Source organism: Lycium barbarum, chromosome 4, assembly GCF_019175385.1.
Source record: "Lycium barbarum isolate Lr01 chromosome 4, ASM1917538v2, whole genome shotgun sequence".
In the NCBI taxonomy this organism is placed as follows: Eukaryota; Viridiplantae; Streptophyta; class Magnoliopsida; order Solanales; family Solanaceae; genus Lycium; species Lycium barbarum.
In genome coordinates, this window is record NC_083340.1 from 135,332,210 (window position 1) to 135,343,678 (window position 11,469).

Genomic DNA, 11,469 nt, shown 5'->3' on the forward strand with positions numbered 1-11,469 from the left:
GAGAAGGCTCAGATAGCCTAAAACTACGTAGCCACCGTAGGACAAGGGTTGTCAGCAAGGAGGCAACACCTTCATTATGCAGTTTGGATCCTTACATGCTTATTATTACTTAAATCTCATATCCCTGGCAAGGTTGTGAGTGTTCTACTGGTAGGACGCAAGTACCAGACCATGTTGTCGGTTATACTATAGCATTCCCCACGTTACAAGCAGTTTTACATACATGTATTTCCATTAATTTACTGTTTTCAGACTTTACTCACGTTTTATGCTCATGTCCAAGTTACATTCAGTTTCAGTTCATGTCCTATACCTATACTGTGCCATGTTCTTCATTTCAGCAGGTTTTACATACTAGTACTATTCACCATGTACTAACGTCCCTTTTGCCCGGGGCCTGCACTTCACGGTGCAGATACCAATTTTCAGGAGCATACATCTGCACAGTAGGATCACTTCAGTTATCAGCTTATTGGTGAGCCCCACTCCTCTCGGGGTTCAACATAGAGTCTGCATTAGTATTCAGTTTATGGTAGTCCAAGGCCATGTCCTGATAGTTAGTATTCAGACATGTTTTAGAGGTTTCATAGACAGATGTTAGTTCACAGAGTCAGTTGTGTTTTATGTTTGTAGACTATTATGTTTTCATGATATTTCATGCTATGAGAAAATTTCAAGACTTTATTCCGCAAATTACATTTTCTTGATTCATTTAAATTGCATCATATAGATTATGTTGTTTTGATGCCCATGTTGACAAGCAAGCCATGAGGTTCGCTCGGACACATGCAAGCAAGGCCCGAGTGCCGTGTTACTCCCAGGCCATGGTTCGGGGCGTGACAATGATCACTTGTAATAGATGTGGCTTATACTGTAGTTAGATATTTTACAATCAATAGAAAAATTCACTTCTCTCTAGACTAAGCTCTCATGTTCTTATCTTTCGATTAACTACAATGCAGTATATTCCTTGTGTATATTGTTAGTATATCTCTTATGTTTACTATCAGATTGATAGATTTTCTCATGGTATCAGAGCGGTTGATATAGATCCATTTCAATTCGACATTGTTGAGTCAAAAATCAATCTAGATTAACCATGGGAGATACATCAAAAACCACATAAACCACAAATGGAGTTCATAGTGATGTTGACCATAACCATCCATTGTATTTGCAGTCATAAGATATTCCTGGAGTTGCTCTACATGCAATTCAACTTATAGGACCAGAAAACTATGCAGTATGGAGCAGATCCACGAGACTAGACTTGTTGGTTAAGAAAGAGCTAGGGTTCATAGATGAAACATGCTTGAAAAGTGCATAAAAAGGAGATCAAGCAATGAAGTGAGAGAGATGCAATGCTATAATACTATCATGGATATGCAGTACTATAACACTAGAACTTGTTTCGAGCATCATATATGCATCGAATGCAAGAAGAGTATGGGATGATTTCAAAGAGAGATTTGATAAATCCAATCTCACTAGAGTCTATCATGTATGGATTGAGATTAGAGCATTAAGATATGACACAGTTACCTTTTACTTTACTAGATTGAAGAACTACTGGGATGAGTTGGATATATCAATTCCACCTCCATGTAGTTGTGATGAATCTAAACCTTATGTGGAGCATATAGGAAATTTGAGGTTGCTGCAACTCCTTGTAGGGTTAAATGAAAGCTATAGCCAGGTTAGGAGTGCAATTCTTCAGCAAAGACTTGCACTTAATGTTAATGGGGCTTATTCAGTGGTGATTTAAGAGGAGAGTCAGAGGAATTTGGGAGTTATGGATACCAACAAAGAGTCACTAACCTTGTTTGCTGGCAGAGGTCAAGGAATCAGGCCTAGGAAACTAGGACCTGGAGGATCACAATCATTTGGGATAGTTTGTGAGCATTATGGATACAAGGGACACACGAAGGAGAATTGTTACAGAATCATTGGTTTTCCACCAGATTTTAAAAGCAAGAAGAAACCATTTGGTACAGAGAAGCCACACTTCGTAGGAACTAAGCCTTATGCAAATGGAACTATCATATCTAATGAAGCTAATACTAGCACCTCTCAAGGTCATTTTTTTCACTGAAGATCAATACAAAAAGCTGCTGGGTTTTTTGAACAAAACAGATAAAGGTGAAACAGGTGACTATCAATTCCGCATGGCAGGTATAAGCACTTTAATATCACATGCTATCTTGGTTGATTGGATTATAGATTCAGGTGCTTCTCACCATATCACACACCGTCAGGACATACTGGTTAATACTAAATCAGTAGAAAAAGGTAGAAGTATAGGTGTGCAAAATCCAATAAAGAATAGATGTCATGTAGCACATATAAGTGATATTAATATACTGAAATCCAAGCTTACGAAGAATGTGCTACATGTGCCAGATTTTAAGTTCAATCTGATGCTAGTGTAAAAAATAACAAGAGACTTGAACTGAATGATAGGCTCTTATCCTAATTTCTGTGTGTTCCAGGAACTCTACAATGGAAAGGTGATTGGGATTGGTAGAGAGGAAGATGGATTGTACATACTAAGGAAGCAAAGACAGCATATAGCAGCAACAATAGTTATTGTTGAGAATAAAACGAATGAAAATAAGACTGTTGAGTCTAAGTTTGCAGCTGAATATAAGATGATCATGCTGAGGTATAAGAAATTGGGACATCCCTCACCACAAGCAATGAAGCACATCACCAGATTTAAAGGAGCAATAAGAGAGAATTTGAAGGACAATTGTGAGATATGTCCATTAGCAAAGCAACATAGACTCAAATTTCCTTCTAGTACTACAAAAGCTAATACTGGTTTTGAACTGCTTCATTTAGATGTTTGTGGGATGTGATAGTAGTACTGACTACTTTTCTATGCATGGTAAAGAATCAATTTTCTAATTCTGTTAAAGTAATGAGGACAGATAATGAAACAAAATTCTTTAATGCTAAGTGTGAAGAGTTGTTAGCATCCTATGGCATATTGCAACAAAGTAGTTGTCCATATACCCCTCAGCAGAATGAGGTAGTAGAGAGAAATTGATATACTTGACCATCACCAGACCTGACATTGATTTTGCTGTCCAGGTCCTTATTCAATTCATGCAACTACCTAACAGTCTCATCTTGATGCTTCTTTAAGGATTTTTAGATATATTAAGGCTTCTCTAGGCCTTGGAATTTTCTTAGCCAGGGGATTATACACCAGCTTGAAGCCTTTTGTGATTCAGATTGGGATGCTTGCCCAAACACAAGAAGATCTGTCACTGGTTATGTCATTAAACTAGGTGCCTCTCTTATCTCTTGGAAATATAAGAAGCAACAAACTATAAGCAGAAGCTCAACAGAGGCTGAGTATAGAAGCCTAGTTGTTGTAAGTGCTAAGATAATTTGGTTAGTTAGCCTACTACATGAGTTGGGAGTTTTAGTTCAGACACCAGTACAGTTACATTGTGATAGCAAAGCTGGCATTTAAATTGCTTCGAATCCCATCTTTCATGAGAGGACCAAATATATTGAAATTGGCTATCATTTTGTCGGGGAGAAAATCAAGCAACAACTAATTCAACCTCAATATCTTCATACTCAGTCATAGCCTGCAGATTTTCTTACTAAAGGCTTAGGAGCTGCACAACATCACACCTTACTATCCAAGCTGGGCTTGCTAGACGTCTATCAATCTCGCGCTTGAGGGAGAGTATGCTAATTCTACTAGCAAACATCATGATCATTTGTGATAGATGTAGCTTATAATGTAATAAGCAATATCTCATACTTTTCCTCATACATCATCATCATCATAATAAGGGCTTTAGCGTGTATGTAGTCCAAATCAATGCTTATAATCAAGAATCCATACTATAGTAATTTTCAAATCATTATTTGTTGCCCATAGGGTCTGGGTTATCTTGACGTTTTTAAGAAATTACAACATAATCAGCATACATATTACAATGTGACTATACAAAAGAATCATATAAAACTCGAAATCTCCACATAAAATAGTGTGGAGCTCACCAAAATGAGGAGGTGGAAAAAGAGAAGTTCTTGCCCGTAGCATCATCACAAGCATTACCTATATCATTCGTCATAAATCCTAATCTATATCCATATATAATATAAAGCTACGCATATGCAAGGTGATGTGACACCTCTCTATGACCTAAAAACTCATTTATCTATTTTGTTTTTTTTTTGGATTTTTCTTGCTTTCAATCCATTTTATTGAACTTATATCCCTCTTAAGAAGTCCAAAAACCCACCTCATTAATTTTCATAATAATATAAATCTATCATAACCATCACTGAAAAGGTTAGATCAAAGACTATTATCTCTTACCTTTCCTATAATTAGCATTTACTTCCCTTTAATTAGTATTCATTAGTAATATGTATTAATAGATAAAATAATGTAGCAAGACGTGCAATTCTGGCCCCCCAAAACAAACGTAATTCAATGTACTAATTGATAGACCTTTGATATATTTGCTAATTTTAACAATTTCTACAGCTTAGTCACTTTTTTTGCCCAAAATGAATGCTTCTCTTATCACTAGACAGCCTATACCCGTGTTACGCACGGGCCCAACACTTTAGATTATAGTGCATCTATGTGTATGTAGTTGTCTTTGAATAGTGATTATATATATATATATATAGAGAGAGAGAGAGAGAGATTATATTATGTTCAAAACACGATTAATATAACATTGTAGTTTGCGCTCTGTATCTAAAATTTTATTATATTAATGTTTGCTACGTATATAAAATCGGCAAATTTATTAGTATTTTTTAAAAGAGAAGACTTGTTTAAAAATAAACTATTTTCCTCTCTTTGAGATAAAATAATAGCAATATTTAAGCATCAGCTGATACTTTCAATTTTAATTCGATTAATTTAAAGGTGTAAAATACTTATTATTTTTTTTTATCAAATTTTGATTTGGATAATTCTAATTCAAATTATTAAATTAATTTTACATGTTTAAAACGAAACAAAGTAGAAATTGATCTATTTAAACGAAGAAATACTATTTTTTTAATTTTTGGTAAATATTCTCAGTTTAGCTCATTTTACTTGTCATGTTGTCTTTTGTATGGTTTTTTAAGAAAACGGCGATTAGAATTATAATTTGACTATTTTACCTTATTCATTATTTGATCTCCATTTGATATATTTTTTTACGACATTAATCTGTTTTCACATTTATTAGAGTAAGAATAAAAATAAAAAAGTAATTAAATTCTATCTTACTTTAAAATATAAATATTTTAAGTATATTTATTTTAGTAAACATAACAAATAAATGACATGGCGGAATAGTAAATACAACAGTTTAATATTTAGATTAGATCTTAGGCTAATATAAAAAAAGAAAGAAAATTGTATGGTTTGACTACTTAATCTTTTGAAGAAAAGCAATTTCATTTACTCCCACTAATGGATTGATACGCACGTGGCAATGAATCCGTCATTATTGACTTAATGAGATACTTTGGAAATTACATGAATATTGTTTGATTTTTTAATATGGGGTGCACTTTTTTTTTTGACATTATTAATTTGCACTACTTTTATACATACATACATACATTCATATACATATATATATATATATATATATATATATATATATATATATATATATATATATATATATTGTAGTTTGTAGTCCATATCTAAAACTTTATTATATTAGTGTTTACTATGAATACAAAGTTTGCACTTTTTTTTTTACATTATTTTTTTTAATATGGGGTTCACTTTTTTTTTTTTTTTTTTTTTGATATTTCTTGATTTTGTTAATATGGGGTCCACTTTTTTATCGTGAGTTTAGAGATGGTGGGTTCTACTTTTTTTTTTTTTTTTTTTATATTGCTTGATGCACTATTTTTATGCATTATATATATATATATATATATATATATATATATATATATATATATATATATATATATATATATATATTATGTTCAAAACACGATTAATATAACATTGTAGTTTGTGCTCCGTATCTAAAATTTTATTATATTAGTATTTGCTACGAATACAAAGTCTACACTTTTTTTTTAATATGGGATTCACTTTTTTTTTTTTTTTTATATTGCTTGAATTTGTCAATATGGGATACTATGTTCAAAACACGATTAATATAACATTGTAGTTTGTGCTCCGTATTTAAAACTTTATTATATTAGTGTTTGCTACGAATACAAAGTCTGCATTTTTTTTTTTTGACATTGTTTGGTTTTTTTAATGTGGGATTCACTTTTTTTTTTATATTACTTGATTTTGTTAATATGGGGTCCACTTTTTTTTTTTTTTTTTTTTTTTTTTTATATATTGGTTGGGGTTTTTTTTTTTTTTTTATATATTAATTAGTGTTTAATATGGGGATCATTTTTTTTAATGCCTAATGGACGACAAAGCATGGGTTGACACCCGTGCTTCTATATAGATATATTTTTTTTAATGCCTAACGGACGACGAAGCATGGTTGACACCCATGCTTCTATATAGTAGTAATTTGAGGCTATGGGTCGTTCCCTCCTTTGATTTCATATACAAATTTGTTATATACAACTGAAGCACAAGGATGATGAGCAGCTTACAGAAAAAGAGAAAAGAACAACAAATCAGGAATAGTGTCTTTTCTTTTTCTTTCCTTGTTATTTAGACTTCTAAAAGAGAGCTCTTATCCGGATAATGCTATGATTATAGGATATGGGTTGTTTCGTGATTTACATACAGATGTGTTTTGGTACTCTTTCGACTATACTTGATTCGCATCCCAAAAATAAAATACATGGCTCGTTGGAATTTATCACATTTAAAGGTATCTTCTTTTTCTTATAATTAAGGTGTTTAGATGGCTTAATTTAATTTCTTATGCATCCTATATGTACTACTTTTGATTTGTTGGTTTTGATTTCTTCTGTTGATTATTTCATGTAAGAAATTAAAATTTCTTTATTTTTTCGTGTATGCTCACCGGGGGAAGATAAATTGTCCCTGAATAGTGATGTTGACAATGAGTAATTGATTATTGCTTTCATTAACATTATTTCTCAAAGCATCTAAATACCAAAAGGTTTGATCTTATTTGAAAAATATTGTAGATATAGATAAAATTATACTCTTTTCTAGATAGAGTTGATTGATTGAGGAAAAAATTCAAATACTTAATTTTGTCATAAATAGTATGTTCCTCTTTTTAAACTACTGCGTCATCTTCATTTTCCAGGTATCAAATTTTCCTCCACACTAATGAATATGGAAATTTTCGACATGAAGGGGTAAGCAAAGAACTCTTTTTATAATAATATTAAGTATTATTATTGTTGTTATTTAATTTTCCGGTCATTTTTATTGTAAGAATTTTCAACTCTTTTACCTTTAACTTATGATATTATGATATTTTGGGTTTGATATAGTATAGGTGTTAAAGGAGAAAGGAATAGCGATGATAAAGGGTATAAAAGAGTTGATCATAAAGATTTTGTAAACTTTTCAAATAAGTGGAAGCATTTGAATATTTCACAAATGAATTGTGAATAGTGTAGTTCAATTTGAAAACGATGTCAACGTAGTTTTACTTTTTTCATTTCGTTGTACTTTTCCTTCTTCTTTTTCCTAAAGTAAATTAAAGTTAGACTGGCCGTAACTTCCGATAGTGTTGCTATGAAATTCAAGAACCAAAAAATGTATTCACATACATAAGAATTGGTATTCACATCCATATACTTCTCCCAGAACCAATTTATATTAACCGTTAAATGGAAAGAGTTTCAAAAAGAAATAGATGATAGATTTTGAGCAAATCAATGAAAACCAATATGAAATTAGTGTTCCCAGCTTTATTCAAAATCAGAAAAAAATAGTTAGAGGAAAATAATTGATTTTGCTAGTAATCTAGTGTGTACAACACCAATCAATAATCTAAGAAGAGTTAGAGGAAAATAATTGACACCACGTTGATTTTGGATAAGGGAATTAAGCGAAAGAGAATAATGTTTATGCTCTCTAGACTCAACTATGGTGTATTTAGGTTTACGGCTAAAATTAGTAAAGTACATGTGTTAAATGTTTAAAGCGAGTTAGTTTTAAAAAAATAGGATTATTTTAAGTTTTGGGCTTAGTTGACCGCTAGTCTAATTGATTATACTTATTTTTATGTCCTCGTGAAGCGCGGACAAAATTTCCTAGTGTATAATCTATTGAAAGTGCCCAAACTTCACAGCTTTAACATGAATACAAAATCACTTTATATGGGGAGACTTGCACGTGCTCGTCCTTACACAGACAAATTTACATTTAAATACTATATTTCATTTACAGCATTTTGATCGTATTCTGAAAGAAAATACCTTAAAAAAGATTAGGCCTTCACTTAACTCAATTGGTCAATCCCAAGCTAGCAAATTGGCTCAACGAATTTAATTACGTGCTCAACACCATCAATCTACATTATATATATCATAAAGACATCAATAATGGTCTAAGGCAAATAGACAATCGGTTTTAACCTACACATTGCTTAGGGTTATCTAGTAGTACTAATTTAAAAAATGATTTTTAAAATATGAAAATTAATTATCACTATAATTAACTTTTACTAGGAAAATAAAAGGAAATATAAAAACCTCAAAGTTCAAATGCCAAAAATAAAAGTCTTAATAACACAACACACACTGGAAAGCATTCAGAAAAGATATTAAACTGTAGAAATATAGGAAGGGTCACCAAACTTATGCGGAAAAAGCGAAAAACATTTGAATATAAATTTATTTTGTCTTCAAATTTTAAAGAATAAAGTTCATTGTAAATTGATTAAGCTAGAAAATGTAAAAGCAAGAATTACCATACCATTTTACATTTATTTATTTTTTTGGAAAATTTATTTGCATAATCAATTTTTGTTCATTCAACTTGATCGTAAATTAACCAATAGTCATCACTCATCTGAAGTTCTGAACATCCATTTATCTGCACAGTTGGACAAGCATTACTATTATTTTTTCTATGTTCCCAACAATTTTTTGGAATAAGGAAAATCAGGAGTTTAGCTTCATGGGAAGTGCAACAACCGTTCATGAACTTCCTTTTACAATTAATATAATTAAAACAGTCACAGAATTTGAAGAGGCTTATTAGAACTATACCTATATATACACACTCTTTTTAATCCCTTTTAGTGTACTACTAAAATTATTCATTTACATTAATCTAAATTGTGATTAAAAGTAGAAGCAAAGATGCCATCTGGTCCAAAGAAGAGGAGAGCTACCAAGAAGAAGCAAGAAAAGGCACAGACAAAACAAGCTGATGGTAATTTTGTTCTTTAAAAAATTTCCATCCTGTTAATGTTATATTTTCTAATTCTGAATGTAAATAATTTATTCATATACTAATAATCTCGAATGTGCTCTACAATTCTCTACTACTTCTCTATTACAAGAAAATACTTAGTAGCGTCCCTATTTATAATAATACGGAACTTATTTTGATTAGAAACTGGAAAGTTTAATTCCTATACAAGTTCTAGTTTGTGTGATACTCTTTTCTGATTTTGATTTTTTCTATGCAGAGTTCACCTCAGTTTCTATTGTCAAAGTGACCATACCAATTGAAAAGTTAGCCAAAGAGGCTCATGATTTGCATGAAGCCAAGAACACAACAGGAGATGTTTCTCATAATTCTAAGGCTGCTGGAGATGAAAGTGCTACTGAAGAAACTGAAGTTTCCTTGTTGGATGTTGCATCTAATGAGGACCACGCAGTGTCTAAAGATGAACCACTTGTAGAATCTAGTGAAAACTTGAAAGGAAATGAATCTTGTGGAGTGGTGTGCAATGATACTACTAAGGAAACAGAACAATTGACTGTGGCACCTGAACAAAAATTTGATCAGATCCATGATTTATTGTCTGAAGCCCCGAATACGAAAGAAATGCTTGAGAAGAACTATGATCTATTGTCTGTTAATGACACTACTATGCTGTTGGTATCAAATGAAGCAGCTTCTGTTGGCAAGGAATTGGAAGTTGCTGAATGCCTAACAGGAAAATTTCCTGATGAGTTAGAGGATGCTGCATCTGTAGTTGAGAGTGCTATTGAAGAAAAAGAAGTGTCCTTACTGAAAGTTACTTGTAATGAGGACAATGAAATGTCTAATGATGAAACTGTTGTGCCTCAGAATGCTGGTTGCATCAATGAAAGCGTAGATTCTGGTGAAAAGCTGAAAGATAATGAATCAGTCGAGGAAAAGAAAGACACCGCTCCATTAGTCCCCGTGACCGTGGTGTCCAATGATGGTGTCAAGGAAGTAGGAAGCACCTCAAAGTTCAATGAGCTATTGTCTGTTGTGTCCAACCTTAGTAAGGGAAATGACAGTATTAAGGAAGAAATAGCAGACACTACTCTAGTGGCCTTAGGTGGGTCCAATGTTAGTAAGGACATAGAGAGCAGTTTTATCTTCCATGATCTGTCTGGGGAGTCAGTTGAAGGAATGAAAGTCACTGCTCAACTAGTCTCCGACAAAGACTCAGCGTTCATTCTTCCTAGGGTGGGATTACCAGTTGTTTTAGCCCTTCAATCATCAAATGAATGTGTTGAAAACACTGGCTGCTTTCCTGCTCCCGAGATACCATTTGACTCCATATGAATGCATGCAGTGTCCTCAAGTACAGTTTCTCCAGCTACCGAGAATCAAGTTTACTTTGCTTGTCCTATGGTACGTTTCCCTAGTAAAAGTGTTTTTTCTTTACTCTCTTTTGTGTGTTTTATTTGGTTGCAGTCTCTTGGCAGTCCTGTTAAGCTGATTATTTGGTTAATTTTGCAGCATTGTAACACTGAATGTAGTTTTCCTCAGTGGCTAAGAGGGCAATCAGATGTTGATATCACTGCTAGAAAGGAGAGTTTGGACCATTTTAAGTCAAGTGTGGTGGAGCTTAAGGGTGCATTACATGGCCTCAAGGAAGATCTTCAGAATGTGCTGGTTAAGCTGGATGCTATTTCATTTTGAACCAGCTCTTGGTCAAGAAGTTATCTATATGATTCTAGTAGAAAGTATGCTATCTGAATAGCTTATATTGTTGTCCTGCTGTTTACATTTTCAGCAATACATTGAGTTTCCTGATGTTCTAGTTATCATAATGCTGTTCAGTGATGTTTAGCCTATTATTGGATCTTTCTCTGTTTCTCAGTCTGTTTTTGAGTGCAGTTGTTTCACTCTCTTCGCCCTTACCAAATTATACGGTTATAGCAAAACGTATCAAAATTGACAGTGTAAGATTAGTTTAAGAAAACTTTTCAAGTAAATATGGTGATGCAGTTCAAACTTCAAAAGTGTTTATAGTTTAATTTATGTCTCTTGCTTGAGGACAAGTTTAAAATATCTCCAATGCCCCAACCCATATGAAAATAATTAATAAGAATGGATGTAACATAACTAATCAATAATGA

The 11,469-nt window shown here is 32.6% G+C and overlaps 1 protein-coding gene across 1 annotated transcript; it reads left to right on the top strand.

Annotated features, from left to right (window-relative positions):
- The first annotated feature begins 9,261 nt into the window (after positions 1 to 9,261).
- Positions 9,262 to 11,173, top strand: LOC132637844 (uncharacterized). The gene is made up of 3 exons (XM_060354873.1): positions 9,262 to 9,334; positions 9,594 to 10,738; positions 10,847 to 11,173. Exons 1-2 carry the CDS (start codon positions 9,262 to 9,264, stop codon positions 10,667 to 10,669), a joined length of 1,149 nt encoding a protein of 382 aa, XP_060210856.1. The 3' UTR covers positions 10,670 to 10,738; positions 10,847 to 11,173.
- Positions 11,174 to 11,469: the final 296 nt, after the last annotated feature.